This window comes from Mytilus trossulus, chromosome 3 (assembly GCF_036588685.1).
Source record: "Mytilus trossulus isolate FHL-02 chromosome 3, PNRI_Mtr1.1.1.hap1, whole genome shotgun sequence".
NCBI lineage: Eukaryota > Metazoa > Mollusca > Bivalvia > Mytilida > Mytilidae > Mytilus > Mytilus trossulus.
Genome location: NC_086375.1, coordinates 79,038,688 through 79,061,049, shown reverse-complemented (window position 1 = coordinate 79,061,049; position 22,362 = coordinate 79,038,688). Strand labels below are relative to the sequence as shown.

General features: G+C 32.8%; 1 protein-coding gene across 1 annotated transcript in view; it reads left to right on the top strand.

The window, feature by feature from the left end:
- The first annotated feature begins 6,014 nt into the window (after positions 1–6,014).
- The window catches only part of LOC134712529 (sodium-dependent multivitamin transporter-like), a 31,983-nt gene continuing 15,635 nt past the window's right edge, over positions 6,015–22,362 (top strand). Inside the window, exons 1-12 of the mRNA XM_063574167.1 lie at positions 6,015–6,359; positions 6,642–6,710; positions 9,073–9,124; positions 10,155–10,222; positions 10,682–10,762; positions 11,861–11,934; positions 13,226–13,363; positions 14,881–15,016; positions 16,240–16,328; positions 19,590–19,699; positions 19,868–19,938; positions 20,307–20,393. Of these exons, the coding sequence (XP_063430237.1) occupies positions 6,015–6,359; positions 6,642–6,710; positions 9,073–9,124; positions 10,155–10,222; positions 10,682–10,762; positions 11,861–11,934; positions 13,226–13,363; positions 14,881–15,016; positions 16,240–16,328; positions 19,590–19,699; positions 19,868–19,938; positions 20,307–20,393 (1,320 nt within the window). The remainder of the gene's footprint in view (positions 6,360–6,641; positions 6,711–9,072; positions 9,125–10,154; positions 10,223–10,681; positions 10,763–11,860; positions 11,935–13,225; positions 13,364–14,880; positions 15,017–16,239; positions 16,329–19,589; positions 19,700–19,867; positions 19,939–20,306; positions 20,394–22,362) is intronic.

Genomic DNA, 22,362 nt, shown 5'->3' with positions numbered 1-22,362 from the left:
CATTTTAAATGACGAATTCACCAATACATCAATAACATAGTCAACATTGTCTCGGCTCTATTTTAGTCATTTTACTTGCACGAATTGCAACCATAGTTTTACTACAATTACATAATATATCATTACAACCACTATCATTGCAAGCATGCCATAGACACTGATACTGCACCAAAACGGTTTGGGGTTATTACAGCTCTACGACTTCTGACATTATTTGGCATTTTAACTTGTTTGATTCGAGCGTCATGGATGGTCTTATGTAGACAAAACGCACTTCTGGCGTACACAATTTTTTCTGATGTATATATGACGAGTTTATTCAGTAGCTGAACTTTACCTCATGGAATGACTACCTTAGTTTAAGCACAATTTATTTGATGCTTTTAAAAACTAAACATTAACACATAAAATGTATCATAAAAAGTAAAATCTCAAAAATACTCAACTCAGAGGAAATTTTAAAACGGAAAGTCCCTAATCAAATGGCAAAATCAAATGATAAAACACATCAAACGAATGGACAACTATAATATTTCAGACTTGGTACAGGCATTTTCAAATGAGGAAAATGGTGGAATGAACCTCGTTTTATAGCGCTAAACCTCTCACTTGTATGAAAGTTTTATATAAGTCATTTAAATACCAAAGTACTGACTACTAAATGTATGATACTTGCGATACTAATATTTCGTCAGCAGCAGTAGTTGGAAACAAAAGACTCAATTTCGTTTTTATGAAACTATCGACCAAATGGTTGAAAGCCCATAAATTAAAACGTTTTAGAACATAAAAAGTAAAATCACAAAAATACTGAACTTAGAGGAAAATCAATTCGGAAAGTCCATAATCACATGGAAAAATCAAATAACAAAACGCATCAAAAAAGAATGGACAAGAACTGTCATATTCCTGACTTGGTACAGGCATTTTCAAATGTAGAAAATGTTTAAAACCAAATGGACCTATTCAGAATCGCATTATTGTCAAATGGTTGCAAACAACCGTTCTAATTATAAGTGTGCGTCATAAATATTTGGAGAAAATGTTCGGTATTACAGTTTCACCACATCTCCTTTTAGTCATATCAAAGAGTATGAATTTGAAGCTTGTGTTTATTTGTATAGGGCTTCCCCAGCCGAATTATTTTCATCTCAAGGTTACAAAAGTATATTTTATGTCAAGGTTAAACTAGTTGTAAAGATACAACCATGTGAAACTAAAGACGAAGCAACAAACCGAACAAAAGTTTTGTTGCTTTTTCTTAAAATTTCTATGTTGTGTTTTCTGTACTATTATTTGTCTGAATGGTTGTTTTTTATTTTTAGCCATGGCGTTGTCAGTTTATTTTTAATCTATGAGTTTGACTGTCCCTTTTGGTATCTTTGGTCCCAGTTTTGCAAAAAGACACAGTTAACGTTGAAATCTGAAGGAAAATTCCTCATTATTATTTAGAGATACTAGTATCAAATGACCAATTCTTACCGGTATTCTTTTGGGGCTGTATTGGAAAAAAAATATGTCCACTATTCATCATTTATTCTTAAAACAAAAGCTAAAAGGGCAAATAAAGTTGAGAACATAGCATGAAGGCAACAATAGTTTACCGATGTTAAAATCTCGTATATCTAGTCTGGAGATACACAACAGTGACAAGAAAAACAAACAAAACTGGGAGAATCGCATAAACTTTCAAAAGGAGTGAGACCAGAAGCGTTGACATCGTAAGAGTAACGTGTTAGCATTCATCACCCGCCACAGGAATCCCCATATGAATATCTGTTGACAGAGAAGCTATCATGTGTTCATGTTTGACATAAGAACTATACAAAAGAACTTAAAATTGAAACCACGGTTTTGAGTACGTTCAAACCTACATCTTTCACTTAATATAAGATTATTGGTTCAACTGCGACTGAAATGCCAGTTGCTTGTAAATACCACAGATTACTGGAAAAAATAATGTAATTCATAAATCAAAAACTGAAGTTTTATAAACAATATATTTTGTGAAGCTGTGATCATTTCTTCAAGTAAATAACAAATCTAAAAGTTAAAATTTCCATATTACATTGCCTTTTTTATGGGTATTACGGTAGATTATAAAAAAAAGATCACCCACTCGTAGGACGTAGTTGAAGGTGATAATTGTGTAAAGATACCGTGTTCACTAATATTCATCATTATTATCTATCAAATGATAAGTAGCCGAACAATAGTTAGTTGGAAAAACTGTGAACTGCGACCTGGCTCTATGACACCACAAGATTCTACGATGGTAAAGAATGCCGAATTAGAGGCATCAATTTTCGCGTCTAGCTAGCCTTAAAATAAAAATAGTGAAGCCGAAAAGTTCAATTCAATTAAGTTCATTTCTTTTAATTTCCTATGTAAATATTATTCAATATGATTGAAATAATAAGGTATTTATTAGTGTTCAAAAATAATTAGAACTTTTGAAATTAAGATATTACTTTAACAGTTTCTTATTCTTGTGGAAATAAAATAATCGAAGTTACTTAAGGGACATTCAAAGTCATAGTCCTATAACGAACAGATATTTCTATGTCAAAAAAAGAAATCCATCAAAAGACAAACAACAGTAAACAAAACACAGAAAAGAAAACTAAAGACTTAGCAACACAAACCCCGCCTAAATAAGATATTATCTGATTTGTTTCGGAAGGGTTAATAAATTCTTCTCCACATGAGACACTGCTCATGTAAGTTTAAACACGGTGATTAGTCTAAATCGGTCCGTGCAGAGAAATGCAGTATTGTCGCTATGGCAATATTGGAACATATCCGTCGCTTCAGTGACCCAGATATTACATAGCGGTAAACACACTTTTGATGGCGTTCTTAAAATTTACGAAGGAATGATTTAACTTCACCACTTGGAACTCTTGGTTTAGTAACTTCCTTTTTTAGCAGCAACCCTCTATCGAGGAAATCGTTGGTATGAAATGCTACATTTGGAATGTCGTTGCAACTGCGACAAAAATCTCCATATGCACGCGCTGCTAGGATGTTGCTATAAAGTCATGAAAAGTAAGGAACTGGAAACATATCTTGTCGCAAAGTTTTGATATAAACTAATCCTCATTGACAATTTGTTAATTTAGGCCAAGACATGAGGCAGACTCAACTGTATCCTTTTATGTTAGTTCAATCGGATAGATACGTTCATTAAAGTCACCAAAACAAAGCTCCTGCATGAAGCCTGCCTCGTATGAATAAAGGAACAATTCTGAAAAAAGAAGAATGCAGTGTTTCCATAATTGCATGTAAATTGATAAAGTAGACCCCATAAGGTTAATATGTATCAAGTTTAATCTTACTGACCAAGCGTTTTCAGAGGAAAATGTTTTGTTATAGCTGTACACGCATTCCCCCGAAAAAATAATGACAATTTTGTTGTTTTCTTGTACATGAAATAGGTTAATTGGCCCGAGAACACAGTTATTTCGTAGTACATTTCTTAAAGACAATGAATTCAAATTAAAAAAATCGCACCTGCTCTTTCTCAAAAAGATTTCTACAGTGCAGTGTACTACCAGTGAGACAAATAATATCAAAATTAACAGCTCTAACTCAAAATATTGACAATTCTGTGTTAAGGAGGTGAAACCTTCAGTTTGACAGCCCGAGACGTGATAAAATTTGACCTTTTTGAACTGGACCAAATCACTACTTAACATAAAGATTCAGCACCCACATTTTTTTGACATGTAATTACAACCCCCTTCTTACTATTTCATGCATTCAATATCAAGAAATAAATTGGGAAAGTGTATCAAATAAAACATGCAAGTTATACACTGTTTACACCAGGGAATTAAATTGCTCATTTTGCAATTAACCTTTATTGTAACATATTGTGTACTCTGATAAAATAGCTTTTAAAATTTGCCCATTAGTTTTCATCTTTAAAAAAACATGTGTTCCTCTTTTAGTGTGTCTTTATCTATACACAATACTAACTCTCCCATTTAATTTTAATCAAGTAATCTAGATGATTTTCCATAAGGTCTCATGTTTAAAGGCTATCTCAAAGTATTTGACAGAATGAATTGACCATAAAAAGTTATATCACAATACTGAATTCCGAGGAAAATTCAAAACGGAAAGTCCCTAATCAAATGGCAAAATCAAAAGTTCAAACACATCATATTCCTGACGTTTGTACAGACATTTTCTTGTGTATAAAATGGTGGATTTAACCTAGTTTTAAAGCTAGCCAAAACTCTCACTTGTATGACAGTTGCATCAAATTCCATTATATTGACAACGATGTGTGAACAAAACAGTATACATCCTATGTATTTCAATGGATTCTGTGAGTGATAATAGTAATGCTGTTGTTTTATCCCTCTGTTTCAGATAGTGAAAAACAAATTCTTTAGTAGAGACCAAGCGATCAACTATTTTAAATATGGAGTTAGTATACCGAAAAAAATGTTGGTATAACAGTAAGGAAATGGTGGGGTTTTAAAGTAGCTAACACATATGAACTGTGAGTTTTTTAATGATCTATTTACTGAATTTACAAAACACAGACTTTTTTGTCACAGTAGTTTTTTTTAAACATTGGTCTTTAGTTACAAAATTTGTCAAGATATACAATATTTTTTGTTTCAAGTACTGGAGTCAATTTCACAAAAAAACAACTTAGGACTAAGATTGATCGTAAGTCATGAACGATTCAGCATACTAACGACCACTCTTAGTCGTGAGTTTCCTTGTGAAACCGACTCCTGATATATAGTTTATAGTTTGTTTTGATAACAATTTCTTACATTCACGAATAATTAATTTCCTTTTTGAGAAGATTAGTATGTATTTAACGTACGAGATGCTGATGTGGCATAAATATATAGAGATATTCACTATAATCACCATCAGAGTAACCAACTATCCTACTTTTTTTTTATAAAGGGTTCGGATAGAGTTTGACACAAATAATATTTAAAGATTAATACTACCCAAAACATAAAAGGACAAGGAATCTAATGAAAGGTAAAGTTTTTTTAAAATTAGAAATTCATCAATATAAGAAGTGAGGGTGGCAACATACACATTTTTCTTGGTGGAAGTATTATATAATACCCCATGGTGTAAAGCATGTGAATCATAGAACAAAAATTAGAAGATAACATTAAGAATTTAGAGCTCTAAAATCATTAATATTTGAAAGCACAGAAGCCAATTATGAAGCTCCCAAAATATTTAAATTCAATTTGAGCTCTCGAATTTATTAAATCGCGATTACGATTTTCAATTTCACAATCCTTTTCTACATATATAGCTCATCAGATCAACGATCAAAAGTAACACATTTTAAAAGAACAAAAGAAATTAAAGACTCGGCGGTTTTGAATACTAGTTCATAGCTTATAATTCACTAATGAATCATAATTTCCCCAGACTAACCCCAATCTCTTTTGTTTAAAGGTGCCATACACAGTAAAAGAAAAGCATGAAATTGTACAATGGCATATGCATGGTGTTTATAAAGGGCTAGTAATAGCTGGTTGAGTCTAACTATCGATAGGGAAATAATCAAAGATCTTACTACCATAATGAGCATACTGAAGGCATATTTTTTTAAGGAATTGATCTTAATAGAAAAACATCAACAGCTAAAAGATGTTTTTTTTGTCCATACATGGTTCCAAAAGTCAAAATTACAACTAAAGTTAATAGCAGACGATATTTCAACTCCCCATTTATAGTTTGAAATTGAACTACGATGAGATATGTTTCTTCTTCAACTCACTATTTTGCAAAGAAAGCATGCTACAGCTCACTGCGATAAGTGAATTTAAATAGAAAACCAGCTGAAGCCCACCTCTGGGTCTTGGATTTTCTCGCTGCAATGAAGACCATTGGGTGGCCTTCGTCTGTTATCTGTTCTTTGATCGGGTTGTTGTCTCTTTGACATATTTCCCATTTTCATTCTCAATTTTATTATAGTCTATTATTGATGAAATAGATCATGAATACTTTCATTACAGATGCAAGCTGATCACCCAGGATTTGTGGTAGCTGATTATGCAGTCTTTGCAGTAACAATTATAATTTCATTAGGAATTGGAATTTATTATGCCTTTTCTGGTGGAAAACAGAAAACGACTTCCGAATATCTTGTTGGAAATCGCCAGATGTCAATACTTCCGGTTGCCTTGTCCTTGATGGTATCGTTTGAGTCATCGATAATGATGTTAGGGTTTCCTGCCGAAGTTTATTCTTATGGAATCATGTTTTGGTTATCCAATGCTGGGTTTATGATAGCACTTCTTCTTGGGACAAGGATAGTTGTACCACTCGTCCACCCTTTAAGGATAAAGAGTGTTTTTGAGGTGATTTAATTTATATTTTTTCCATTTTGAAAAAAAAAACTACACGAAAGGCGAAAAATTTTAAAAACTCATTGGTAAATAAATACCGGACAAAACTGTGTTATTATCTTATTCACTAAAAAACAACTAAGTCTGGAATAAAGTTTTAACTGGGTGATGTAATAGACTGTTCACAATTCAAGTATAAAAATTGAAGCACATACCAAGTGATTTGAAACAAGTAGCTACACGATTTTTTAAAGACTAAATAATCAAATATTTATGTACACATTTATCTTTCAGTATTTTGAACTAAAATATAAAGGGAGAGAAGTAAGATTACTGGGAACAACGATCGGGATGTTAGGTTACGTATGTATCAAAAATAAGTAAAATCACAACAACAAAAAAACTCTGAGGGACACTCGAAACGGAAAGTCCTTACTCAAATAGACAAATCAAAGACTCAAATATATTAAACGAATGTAGAACAACTGTCATATTCCTGACTTTGTACAGGCCTTTTCTTATGTAGATAATGGTGGATTGAGCATGGTTTTATAGCTAGATTAACCTCTCACTTGTCTGACAGTCGCATCAAATTCCTTTATGTTGAAAACGATGCGTAAACTCACCGCATATACCCGGATTAGCATTGTGTATGCCAGTCGCACGTTTCGTCTTCAAAAGACTCATTAGTGACGATCGAATATAAAAAGCTGAACAGGCCAGATAAAACATTGAGTTGAAGAGCATTGAGAACCCATAAATTTCGAAAGGATTTGCCAAATACAGTTATAGGAATCAAAGGGTAGCAAATACTTAATACTAGTATTTCAAAAAAGTATGTTTTATACACAGTTAATTTATGATTATGACCACATCAATGATAATTCATGGCAACACAAACGTGATTACTACTGGACTGGTGAAACCCTCGAGGAATAACATCGCACAAGCAGTGGCATCGACGTAGTGGCTGTAAATAAAGTTCATCTATAGATATCTATAAGATTAAAAGTTTTGACGCCAGACGCGCATTTTTATCAGTGATGCTCTATCAAACAAAGTTAAAAAGGCAAAAAAAAAAGTACAAAAATAAAGAGCACTGAGGAACATATATTTAATTCTCAATTTTAAGATACGTTTATTGTTCAGAATATACACCGATTAAGTTACATATAGTCAAATAAAATTCATTCAATGCATATATGCAAATGCCTATTTTTCTACATTTAGTATTTACCCATATGAATGTAATGAAAAGCTGATTTTTTTAACCTTTAAAATATGTATAAATCAATCTAAGAAAGAAAAAGTTACAGTCTATTGTTCTTTCCAAATGATATTCAGAGCAGAAGCATTTTTTCAAATCTATCCAATTCCTATGCTTTCAAGTACAAAGGTCTAATCACTGTTAAGGAAACTCGTATTTATCTTTTAACATATTCCCTTTAAATCTATATCTTTGCAGCAACTGACAGTTAGTTTAAAGCCACTAGCTACTAGGAAGAAAAATCATGCATCTAAAACTAAATTATCAACCAATATATAACTGATACACAAATCAAAGAAAATAAAAAAAGAAATTAATGAACAACATGATTAATTGCCAGTCTTTGTAAGAATCAGGCAATTAAGGTAAAAATCAAAACATGATCAGAAAAAAACCCACCGAGCTAATCAAGCTATTTAATACTAACCATCATCCTGAGTTAAAAATTATAAGTCTTTCGTTTGTGTGTGTCTGGTAATATCAAATATCTCGGTTAGAATATTGGTTAGAACGATAGCAAATCACAGAGTTATCTCCCCTTATTTGTTAATTTCTAGTGCTTTTCAACCAAATTGTATCTTCTATTACCAGAACAGAAAACAGAAATGAATGCTATTTTTGTGCATAACTACATATTATGAACTGAAATCACTGTCAAATTGGGTGTGTTTTTTAAGTCATGTTTTCATCACTGCCTGATTCTTAGGCAGACTGGCACTTAACAAAACAAAAAATGTTTATCATTTATATTATTTTTAGATATAGTGATTTAATGTATAAACATTGCAATTTCATGCTTTCATTTTCGTTATTGCAAGTCTTGGACCATCGACAAATAATATGACCTTCTATGATGCGGTTCATTGCTGTACAGGTTGAAGTAAAATATCAAAAGCCGACATTAAAATGCTACTTATTTTTTCTACGAAAATTCTCCTGTCACAATTGTTGCATGGATAAATCAATCGCGTACATTATGATTGATCAGAATTTATTTTCAATCAATCCTACAATAGAGGGATTAGTTTGTTATTTATATTAAAAATCGAGAAAAGGATCAAATCCATTTTATAAACCCGACGACTAGTTTAGTATTTCATATCTACGAATTAAAGACAGCGAAAACATATCAATCATATCTTTCAACTGTTTCTTGATTGTGAAATTGCAACGTATTTGGTATTGAGATCAATCGTCCTCCCTCATCAACCTCACTGGAACCTTGAACTTTGAAATGATTGAAAAAGTCTCTTATCAAATGAAGTCCATGTTGTAATTAATAGTACTTGAGTTCCCCATAGGAATTGCTGTTGTTGTATGGGACCAATATATTCAAAGTAGTTTTATGTTCGCAAAATAAAAATAAAGCAGAATCCCCCACCTAAAAATAGAATAAGAAAAAACAGTTTCTAAACAAATGAAAGAAATTGTGAAATTATATTTTATATTTGCATTCAGGTTTTCTATATGGGAATTGTTCTTTTTGGTCCTGGTACTGCTCTGGAGGCAGGTACGGTTTTTAGCATTTGTAAACAAGCAAATGCTGTTTTTGTTATCAAAGCATGAAATAAAATCATAATGTAATCAATAAATCCACATTTGTAATCAGATACATTTTTCTATTTCTGTCTCCTACATTTTTTTGTCATTGCTTTTATGCATGTTTTGCAAAGGAATATGTCTCTAATAAATGTTAAAAGGTGCCTGTATCCTCATCTTCTCTCACTTTAATTTGTTAACAGTTTAAAAGTATGACTTAATATTTGGTGAACTTCGAACATTATTTGTTATAGTTTAGACAAATTAAACAATTGAACTATTTCATAATGGTTTCTGTAAAACACGGAAGCAATATCTTTAAATAAAACACTTGCAACCCATGGTTCAATACCATTCTTAAAAGCATCCATCCAATCAATGAGTGTCACGCAAACTCTCGAATATCGAAACAGTTTGAAGATGTATTCTTCATTTGCATTGGCTGCTGATGTTTTGAAACACAGAAATCAATATTTCACAATTAGGAAACTAACCTAATTCCTTTCGTCGTAATACTAAAAGATAAATAATATTCATGTGGCGACGAATTAGATTAACACTTTAGAAAACTTAAAATACTGAAGGAGTTTGAACAGTCCTTTCAATACAACGGTTTTGATTCAATCACATGGATCTGTCATATCTGGTTAGTGACAAGACACTGATTATTAAGTATTTGGTAATACCATCATCAATATTTGTTATAATAGTTATCAAAGGTGCCAGGATTATAATTCAGTACACCAGACGCGCGTTTCGTCTACATAAGACTCAGCAGTGATGCTTATATCAAAATATTTATAAAGCCAAACAAGTGCAAAGTTGAAGAGCATTGAGGATCCAAAAATTTCAAAAAGTTGTGCCAAATACGGCTAAGGTAATCTATGCCTTGGATAAGAAAATCCTTATTTTTTTCGAAAACTTCAAAGTTTCGTAAACAGGAACTTTATGAATATGATCACATTATTGATATTCATGTCAACATTATAAACATTTTTCAGTTACAGACATGCCGTATTGGGTATCTGTTACATGTGTTGCATTGGCATCAGTTATTTATACCTCTATTGTAAGTAAGCAAAGTAGCAAATATCACTTTTCATTTTCTATTTTTCTTAATACAAATAACTGTGCACCAAAACATATATAGTTAGAACTCACCACAACGGTTCTAGTGTTGTATTTTGGTACGCGCGTTTCGTTAGCATAAGACTCACTAGTGGTGCATCAATACAAAAGAATAGTATGACGGATTATTAAAAAAAAAACCATTTACAAATAAGGGTAAAAATACATAAAAGGTTCAAAAAATTTAACTTCTGATAAACAATAAAATGACAGAAAATGACCGTATCAATGATGGTTCGTGTAAACTGTAAATAATAAACCACAGTCCATCACGTGTTGAGACCTATGTGTTACAGAATCAAATACAAACCCGTTGATAGAGTAAATGATTACTTTATATTCAATTAATGAATTTCATTTTTACTGTTATGTTCTGTTGATAATCATCTATATTTTAAAGGGAGGAATTAAGGCAGTAATATGGACAGATGTTTTCCAGTGTCTCATCATGTTTATGGGTATATTTGCTGTCTTAATCAAGGTAAGCGAAATAAGACTAATATAATGAAATCAGTATATATGTTCGTAAACTGTAATGTACAATGTGGAAGGTACTGAATTAGATATATAGTTATAGTAAAAAAAAAAACATACATGATTCTACTCTTCCCAATGTTTCACTTGTTTACTGCACCATACATTAACACTGTACGTCAATTACACCGACGGTTGCAACATATGGACCAGGTCCTGCTTATAATTATGCAGCACATGAGATCCACCCTGGGTTTTTTTTTGTTGGGTTTTTATCGATTTTTTGGGGAAGGGGGTCATATTAACTTTGTCTGTCTCTTGTTTACTTTGATATATTTCTTTCATTTTTTAACAACAACATTCCATTCTCAATTTTATTATAGAAACTTTTTAACCTTTACAAATCATTTTTTTGAAAGAACATTATAGTTTTATGCCAAGATCACAAAATTTTGAATCCACATGTCTAAGCAGTGTATATTCATTTTAGCAAAGATTGAATATATCAATACAGTCCATCAAAAATTTTGCTGTTAGAATGTGTGTCTGTGTGTGTTTGTGCGTATCGTTACACCGATGTGTCATTTAAGGCAGAGTTGATCGCTCACAAACATTTTTAATCCTGCTACGCGTTTTGTCAGTTCGTTCATAGTCCGTAGCTCTTTACTTAATTAATTACGTTGATTGTAGTTTTCCATATTTTGTTTTCGTTTATCCTGTTTATGATATTCCTATTTTATTATGCTGATGCATTTTTCAGCTTACTATAATGTATTGGTTTGTTTTTTATAGGAGGCAAAGCACGATGATCTTCAGTTGTTCACTTGCTCTTAGATAGTTGCCTTATTTGCATTCTCCTTATATTTATATCAACAGAAGAAAACGCCAATTTTAAAAATCGGCAGTCTATCATGATTCCCACGTTTCATTTCTCCCACCATACGACAATGATATTTTAATTCTTTATTCTATGTTCCTCACGGGTTCATCAGTCACTGCGAAAAATTCTTCGCGTTAAACAAAACTATGTGATGAAAAATAGAAGAAGAGTGTACATTTTATTTTTTAACGGAACAGCTTTTCATAACTTATGTCTTTATTTAAGGGAACAATTTCTGCGGGTGGACCAAAGAGAGTGTTTGATTTAAATGCAGAAAATGGAAGATTGTACTTGTTCAAGTAGGTAGACTAAATAGGTTGTTTTCTGATAAGTGTATAAAAAAGAAGATATATAAATATATAGCATTGACGATATAAAAGTTGTCAAACAATGTACAAACCACTTTATCACCTGATTTGTACTTACACGACGGGTTCTACAAGTAGAACTGGGTCTGTTTAATCTTCCGTACTCCCTTGGTTTTGGTGGGGTGTGTAATGCTCAGTCAATAATTCATTTCGTTGTGTTATGTGTGCTGTTTGTCTTTTCGTTATTTTTAGTTTGTTGCCATTGCAATGTGAGTTTGTTTTTCGATATAGAAATTTCAAGATCTCTTCGGTATTTTTCTCCTCTTAAAGTCACAAGAAACCTCAAATCAAACAAAAATTAATGCATATGTTTTTTATAACTGAATGGATAGTTTTCATTGTAAAACTTATGTACATATACTTTTTTCTGACGAAAATTCTTTAGTTTATTCATATTTAGAGGAAGTTTACTTTATTTGAATTGCTTCCTTCCAGCAAGCAATTCCCCCGATATATTTTCCGTATGCAAGGTGACCTCAGTGTGACCCATCTCGTAAAAATCCGGTGACCACAATACGCATGGATGTCCTTAAAATAAACTATTATCTGAATTTACATGTTAAACACGTGCTCAATTTCCATGCTTTTTTTGTTTATTTTTCGTCAACTGTTGACAAACAGGTGACACTCGTTAAAATTCGGCTTCAAAACACGAACTTTAATTACCTGCCACATTTTCACAACAGCACTGACCGATTGAAAAAAAAATGACGATTATACGAAATTTACACGAAAAAAATGATAAATTCGAGCACAGAAGACTAAGTTTATGATGTTTGTATGCATTGGTTTAAGAATTGGAAGAACATTACTTTTCACCGGTCACTCGTTTCTTATGACTTTAAGAAGAAAAACAACATCAAAATAAATTCAGAATGAAAAAACTACAAACAATCAATTACAATGAAGAACAGATTATATTCTATAAAAAAAAATCATATTCATCCATGAATGCAATTTATCTGCAACACAGAACATGTGCTTATTATTTTAAATAGGTTATTCCTTTATCAAATGTGTATCTGCTAATGTTAGAAACAAAAGGAAAATTAATAGCAGTAAACAAAGTAATAAATAATAAATCAATAACTTTGAACATTGCAACTATTTGTATCAAAGTTCCGCTGTTACACAGCATTATACACAGAAAACAGTTATCATGAGGACATCGGAAACAGTAAAGTTGTTATATGATATTATTTTATAATCTTCATTTTTATAGCTTTGATACAGATCCTACAGTACGACATACGTTTTGGGGTCTAGTCATTGGATCGTGTTTAAGACTTATCTCATTATCATTCAATCAATCAACAGTCCAAAGAATTAGTTCTATGAGCACACAGGCAAAGGCCAGAAAGTAAGTCAATGGTTTGATAAATATTGATAAGAAAAAATTAAATACGAAATGGAAAGAAAAAAAATGAAGCAAATAGACTAAAACAAATTTAAAGAAAAGAAAAGTTTTAATGCAAGTATGATGTCTGCAAATAAAAAAATAGAGTTACAAATGCCGAATTCAAAATGACCTTTCATAGTTTAAAAAAAGATTTAGGATATTCCTAGTACTCCTTAATGTAAGTAAATCTAAAAAAATCCGTTTTACATTTCCTGCAGAAATACCTATCAAACGCGAAAGACACCTGTGTGATCTACCCTGCTTTATAAAAATAGATCGTTAGTGCGTCTAGAAAGTGTACTAAACGTTTATAAAAGATATCAATCTTTCGAGATATAAAATACTGGTAAGATTTAATTAAAAAATCAATGAAAAAAAAAGCCAGGTCTAGTTTCGGATGACATTTGTCGGCAAACTCATAATTTCAAATAAAAATTATTCAGAAGATATTGGGACAATGATGACACGATAACTTCTATTATAATATGATATATGAAAGTATGATTTTAGTGTAATGGGTAATGATTGCGCACTGTGCTTGTTGCTTTTATAGTGCTCCTTCTTATGTACTAAAATAATAAAGTGATAGCACTCTCTTCAATCGTGCAAAGACAATTTTTGAATAAAATGCATTGCACGCTCCCAAAGAAATAACAACACAAGACCTTCTGTTAAAAAAGAAATGATATTCAGAAATGTGGTTAATAAAGGCAACAGAAGTATATTGTTGATACAAAACTATAACCAAGGGGAACACATTTTTTATAAGAGGAAAACAACGGAACAACAGAAACACTGAACTACAACAACAAAAAACCAACAACCATAGATAGAAATAGACTGTATATAGCTACTGATATATTCCTGACAAGGTACAAGTAAGTTAAGAAAAAAAAGTGAGTTGAACCCGGTTTTATGGCAAGTCAAACCTCCAGCTTATACGGCGATGTTAAACCATTACTAAAATGAAAACACTCCGTGACACGAATGCAGTAAAGAAAAACCACAATAACGCGTACCACAGAAGTGTATAAAACTTGATTTGATTTATAAAGAAACATATAAATCAAATATTAAAAACGGACACCTCTCATGTCAGCATACCAGGACACAACTAACGAAATATAAACTACGCGTCATATGCATTGATTACAAAAAGTGACGTATTGTTTGTGACGTTTATATTATCACATGTTTTTGAATGTTTTATTCATAGACACGTACAATAAATGTAATGCTGTTATTTTGTGTATTATCTAATCATGACAAGAATTGAAATGGAATTGTGTTTGTAAGCCGTTATTATTTGTATTTTCAAACCAAGTTGGTTTGCTTTTAAATCAAAACTGTGTATTAAAAAAATAAATAAATAAGAACTAATAATTTTCTAAAATTAATTGAATTTTTATACCATTATTGATATAAGTAATTGCATAAATTCAAAAGATAGATAGCATCTATTTACTTCATTTTTCCAGAGTTATGTTTTTAACGGCACCAGCATTCTTCTTTACACTTTCACTTGCAACGTTAGAAGGAGCTGTGGCGTATGCATATTACACAAGCATAAGATGTGACCCATTGACATCAAAACGAATCCAAAATCCAAATCAGGTATGCAACAACAAAACATGTATTACGTGATTAGAGTATGGTTGTATTGACTAGTTGTAGAAGAACTTAGAGTATGAGATACTTGAAGGTCTGTTTTGTGTTCATGTTAAAGCCCTTTTAATAACAGCATGTTATTTCCATTCCATTTTTATATACATGATTCTTTAGAGTTATATGTTGTGTCATGTGTACTATTGTTTGTCTGTTTATCTTTTGAATTTTTTGCCATGGCGTTGTCAGTTTTTTTGTGTTTTTTTTTCGATTTATGAGTTTGACTGTCCTTCTGGTATCTTTCGTCCCTCTCTTATATACAAAATGCACGCACTTTACTCAAATGCAATGATATATGTCATGACCTGACCATTGGTTTACCAATAATCTTTTAAAGGGCTTAGATTATTTTTCCCAATACAGCCGAGTGAGTTAAAATTTGAAATAAACAGTAACACAGTCTGTACTGACGTTTGAATTATTGTCGACTTCTATTTCTAGGCCATAGACATGATGCATATAAAGCAAAAAATATTCTCAGCAATTGATATAATATCTGTTTGAATTGCCCCAAGAGGGAAGAAGAATGTCAAAAAATGTTCAGATCAGACGAATTTCTTTCCCGTTTAGAAAGGAAATGACACGCGGAAACATGTTTCTGGAGAGTTGAAGCAAAAATTCGGCCAGATATTGTTCAAAATATATTTTTACTAAAACACAACAATGTGAACAAATAACAATGGTCATCAAGATTAACTGAAGCAATTGACAATCAATGCGGTTGATTTCTTTTATTTCAATCTGTTAAACAGTATAAACAGCTGAAAGCATTGAACAAAATATCGCAGCCAAAAAAAAAAAAAAAAAAAAAAAATCGTCTGAGGTGAATTTTCTCCAAGGAAATTTCAACCTGAGTTTTAAACATAATTACGGAACTAAAAATCGGCAGGGTACAGAATAAGTTACCTAAGTCACTGAATAAAGATATTGTTGGGAACAAAAAGTCCTCTGCTATCGTTTGTTCGTGCAAATGAGAGTTTTTCTGAAATAAGCTAATCTGGGAAATTACAAAATATGAATCTTTGGAGAACATAAAAAAGCAATATGAATGATCAAATAAAACTATCTAAGGTAAACCTAAAATTGAGTGTATATTAGGTCAATGTGAAAGAAAGAAGTTATGCTTTCTAACACTTTAATACTTATATTGATATGATTTTGTATTCTTTCAGATAATACCGTACATGGTTCTTGACATCTTCCGGAATCTCCCTGGAATGTCGGGTTTGTTTATGGCATCCCTTTTCAGTGCATCTCTGAGGTTTATATGCATTATCATCCTTATTAATGGTCATAGTTTAATGTGTGTTCTTCATATTTCATAATATTTAAATGCGCTGGTATAATTATTAAATGTAAGGTACATTCGGGTATAATATGGTGTCATGGTTTTATTCTTAAAAAACTGTGCCAAACAAAGTCATTATCAAATTACAGGAGTAGATATTGTATAACGCAACACCATTAACTGTTTACCAAAATTTTGAATTTTTAAAATACTAAGGCTTTTCTTCCTCAGGAATAGATTACCTTAGCTATATTTGGCAAAACGTTAAGGAATTTTGGTTCTCAATGCTCTTCAGCTTCGTACTTTATTTGGCTTTTTTAACTTTTTTGGATTCGAGTCTCACTGATGAGTCTTTTGTAGACGAAACCTCGCGTCTTTCGTTAATACAAAATTTAATTCTAGTATCTATGATGAGTTTATTTATTGACATCTAGATGTCTGTTGCTGATTTTGTTATGTTGTTGCTGTGCCATTGGATAAACTAACCTCGTTCATCCACATGAAAAGTAAAAACGCAAAAATACTGAACTCCGAGGAAAATTCAATAAGGAAAATCCAAAATCAAAAGGCTAAATCAAAAGTCTAAACACATCAAACGAATGGATAACAACTGTAATATTCCTGACTTAATACAGGCATTTTCTAATGTAGAAAATGGTGGATTGAACCTGGTTTTATAGCTAGCTAAACCTCTCACTTGTATGACAGTCGCATCAAATTCCATTACATTGAAAATAGATTGTTCAACGTTTTCTGTTTAAATAAAATGAAATACTTACACAAAACACCGTCAGTTAAGTGAGTCAACTCATCATATCAGTTTAGATCAGTCTATACTTTTTTTATCGGCCAGAGACTTTCACGAGAATGGTTTCAGACAAGCATATAGAACAGTTCTCTTGTTATCTTAAGAACAGTTTCTGACTGGAGTTGTTTTAACCGTTGTAGAACCGTTTAAGATAGTTCTAAAATAAAATAGATTTTGACAATTGTTCTAATAGAACAGTGTTCGAAAGTTCTTATCAAGGACAATTTTGGATTCTTACCAGAACAGATTATGATAGTTTCCTTAGACTACACTTGGGTTCATGCTAACCTCTCATTAGAACTGTTAGAATAATGTATCATAAAATTATTCTGGACTGTCCTAAAACAGTTCTACCTACAACTGTTCTACCCTAAAACTGTTCTAAGTAAAACTGTCACAATCAATTCTAGATAGAACTGACCAAATCAGTTCTAGGTAGAACTGACCAAATCAGCTCTAGGTAGAACTGTCAGTATCAGTTCTAAGGTAGAACTGTCAAGATCAGTTCTAGGGTAGAACTGTCTTAAACTGTTCTAGTTAGAACTGTCCAAATCTTTTCTAGTCGTAGAGCTGTCAGCAGAACTTACCAAATCAGGCATAACCGAAAAACTGTCGGCAGAACTGTATACCTGTTCTAGCCTTAGAACTAACCAAACCTGTCAGGATTGTAGAACAGATATAGGAAGATGTGGTGTGAGTGCCAATGAGACAACTCTCCATTTAAATAACAATTTACAAAGTAACCCATTATAGGTTAAAGTACGGCCTTCAACACGGAACCTTGGCTCACACCGAACAACAAGCTATAAAAGAGGGACGAAAGATACCAAAGGGACAGTCAAACTCGTAAATCTAAAACAAACTGACAACGCCATGGCTAAAAATGAAAAAGACAAACAGAAAAACAATAGTACACATGACACAACATAGAAAACTAAAGAATAAACAACACGAACCCCACCAAAAACTAGGCGTGATCTCAGGTGCTCCAGAAGGGTAAGCAGATGCTGCTCCACATGCGGTACCCGTCGTGTTGCTTATGTGATTACAAATCCGGTAAATAGTCTAATTCGGTAGGTCAAATTCATGAAAGGGAAGGGGATTGTAGTTACGACGTAAGGAACATATCCGATATCATTTGTGAAACGGTTATTCCATAACGGTCAACCAACTCGTGATGGCGTCCGTAACATTTAGGAAGGGATGATTTCAACTTCACCATTTGGAACTCTTGGTTTAATAGCTTCCTTGTGAGCAGTAACCCTCTATCAAGAAAATCATGATAGGAAATGCAAGCACGGGAATATCGTATCAATTGGGAGATATATACCCCGTATGCAGGTGCTGCTGGAATGTTGCTACTTAGAAATGGAAAGTTCACAATTGGAAAGCTGAAATCATCTCTTTTGTCGTAAAGTTTTGTCTTCAACCGACCCTCATTGTCAATTTCTAGATTTAAGTCAAGATATGAAGCCGACTTAACTGTATCTGTATCTCCAATTCGATGGGATAGATGCGCTCCACATAGTCACCAAATTTTGAATTGTTTAGTGAAAGAACGTCATCTATATAGCGGAAAGTAGAGTTAAAGGATATTGCTAACTTCTTATCTTTCTTCCTAAGATTAAGTGCCCCAAAATTACTAGTGTAAAACCATTCAAACGGGAAAGATGACGTCAAAACAATGCTGTGATGAGAATTTTTTAATATATGTTTTATTCTTTTGCCTTAATTATATTAAAGATAAAGAGTTCTTAAAACTGATCTATGGATAATCGTAGAACTGTTCTAGTCAAAGAACTGTGAGGATAAGTTCTAGGTAGAACTGACCAAATCTAAGTACTAGGTTATATCTACTGTCTAAAAGGTGTCAGAATGACAGTTCTACATACTGTCCTAGAACAGTTCTCCTGGCAGGTTTGATGAGAGGTTAGAAGTGATCTTAACTGTAATTTTGAACACTTCTATCCAAGATCTGATTCAGCTAGTAATACCATAGAAATTATTCTTACATTTCTACATTATATTTGATTCTGGTAGTTCTTCATAGCTAGACACAAGATTCGTATTTCTATCCTGTGTCTAAGCTATGCTTACACGGATCTTTATTTTACTTCTGTTTTTAGTAATCAGCCAATCAAATTACAGCCTTCATATTTTTGAAGGGGAGTACTTATCTATAGAAACAAAAGGATCCCAACAGGTCTTTCATCATGAAAATAAAACGGAGCATTTTCAAAACCTTGAAGCAAAGCATGATTATAGAGTCTGTATCTTAACCAATCGCGCTTTAGACTGACTCAGAAGATGACGTTTATGTGTTTTCTGTCGTACCATCTTGTAAGTTGTTTTATGGACAAATCAGTTGCTTTTGCTGTTGACTTTCCTAAATGTTAATATCCTTTTTTTGTATTTTTATTTATAAGTACTATGTCGTCTGGATTGAGTAGTTTATCTGCCATGACAGTAGAAGATTACATTAAACCATATCACAATTTCTCGGATAAAAAGCTTACAGCCATAGCAAAACTTTCGGGTGAGTAATAAAACTTTAAACCAATAACTGTCAAATACGCTATCAGACATACAATGAAACTGCATTACATAAAAGTTAATGTTACACACAGATAATTGTTTTCGTTTCCACTTTGATAAATACACAAACCTTTGTTTGAAATTGAAGAATTTATTTTTATTTTTTCAGTGCCGTTTTATGGATTTCTTTCAGTAGCCGTTTCATTTATGATAGCAGAAATCCCTGGACCGATGTCCCAAGTAGGTTAGATAGATATTGTTAATTTCATAACCTTAAAAGTTTGACTCATCAAAAAAACTGGTGTCAGTTTATTAAATCTTAAAACTATCATATGAGTCTGATTTTTCGAATACATGTACGTGTTCGTGGGTACTCGAACCTGTATCTTGTAAAATGCTAGAGACGAAAAAGGACTACACAAAATTTCAAAAATTTCATTTCAATGTCGGTAACGGAGAGATTTAGTCAATTATCTATATGATATTTCAGGCCACTGTGAAAGCGCAAATGGACTAATGCCTATTATGGGTGTTAATTCTTTTTTATTGACATCACCTTCGGCAATTGTTATATACCGTATTTACACTTATTTACTTTCTCTTTAAAGATTACTACAAGCATTCTACCAGCGTTTGGAGGTCCATCGTGTGGATTGTTTCTATATACGGTATTCTTTCCATGGGCAACAAAAAAGGTAAACATGTACAGAACAAATGTAACTGTCATACATTATTCAAATGGACTATATTTTTTATTTGATTTTTTTAATGGACAATGAATATGAAAGCATGTTTTGTCACAGTTAAAAAATGACCAGGCGTCAATTTCACAAAAAAAACTTACGACTAAGATTGATCATAAGTCATGATCAATCAAGTATACTTACGACCAAACTTAGTCTTAAGTTTTTTTTTGTGAAATCGACTTCTGATTAACACACACAGCAATAAGCTAGTCAACTCCGAATCGCATGAAATACAAAATAAGTAGACGAGGTAAAAATATCGTGCTCTATTTGTGTCGCCCGTTATACGACCCCAAATTCGCATCAGAAGACGACAATATGAGATACAAATTTCTATATCTATTGTAAATTCGTAAAATAATTTTATCAAAATCAGCAGCTTTAAAGACACAAATTTCAGAAATGCTCATCTGGTGCAGTCATTTATATCATGTCTAACACTGTGTCGATACCTCTGATCTGGTGCAGTCATTTATATCATGTCTAACACTGTGTCGATACCTCTGATCTGGTGCAGTCATTTATATCATGTCTAACACTGTGTCGATACCTCTGATCTGGTGCAGTCATTTATATCATGTTTAACACTGTGTCGATACCTCTGATCTGGTGCAGTCATTTATATCATGTTTAACACTGTGTCGATACCTCTGATCTGGTGCAGTCATTTATATCATGTCTAACACTGTGTCGATACCTCTGATCTGGTGCAGTCATTTATATCATGTCTAACACTGTGTCGATACCTCTGATCTGGTGCAGTCATTTATATCATGTTTAACACTGTGTCGATACCTCTGATCTGGTGCAGTCATTTATATCATGTCTAACACTGTGTCGATACCTCTGATCTGGTGCAGTCATTTATATCATGTCTAACACTGTGTCGATACCTCTGATCTGGTGCAGTCATTTATATCATGTTTAACACTGTGTCGATACCTCTGATCTGGTGCAGTCATTTATATCATGTTTAACACTGTGTCGATACCTCTGATCTGGTGCAGTCATTTATATCATGTCTAACACTGTGTCGATACCTCTGATCTGGTGCAGTCATTTATATCATGTTTAACACTGTGTCGATACCTCTGATCTGGTGCAGTCATTTATATCATGTCTAACACTGTGTCGATACCTCTGATCTGGTGCAGTCATTTATATCATGTCTAACACTGTGTCGATACCTCTGATCTGGTGCAGTCATTTATATCATGTTTAACACTGTGTCGATACCTCTGATCTGGTGCAGTCATTTATATCATGTCTAACACTGTGTCGATACCTCTGATCTGGTGCAGTCATTTATATCATGTCTAACACTGTGTCGATACCTCTGATCTGGTGCAGTCATTTATATCATGTTTAACACTGTGTCGATACCTCTGATCTGGTGCAGTCATTTATATCATGTTTAACACTGTGTCGATACCTCTGATCTGGTGCAGTCATTTATATCATGTTTAACACTGTGTCGATACCTCTGATCTGGTGCAGTCATTTATATCATGTTTAACACTGTGTCGATACCTCTGATCTGGTGCAGTCATTTATATCATGTTTAACACTGTGTCGATACCTCTGATCTGGTGCAGTCATTTATTTCATGTTTAACACTGTGTCGATACCTCTGATCTGGTGCAGTCATTTATATCATGTTTAACACTGTGTCGATACCTCTGATCTGGTGCAGTCATTTATATCATGTCTAACACTGTGTCGATACCTCTGATCTGGTGCAGTCATTTATATCATGTCTAACACTGTGTCGATACCTCTGATCTGGTGCAGTCATTTATATCATGTCTAACACTGTGTCGATACCTCTGATCTGGTGCAGTCATTTATATCATGTCTAACACTGTGTCGATACCTCTGATCTGGTGCAGTCATTTATATCATGTCTAACACTGTGTCG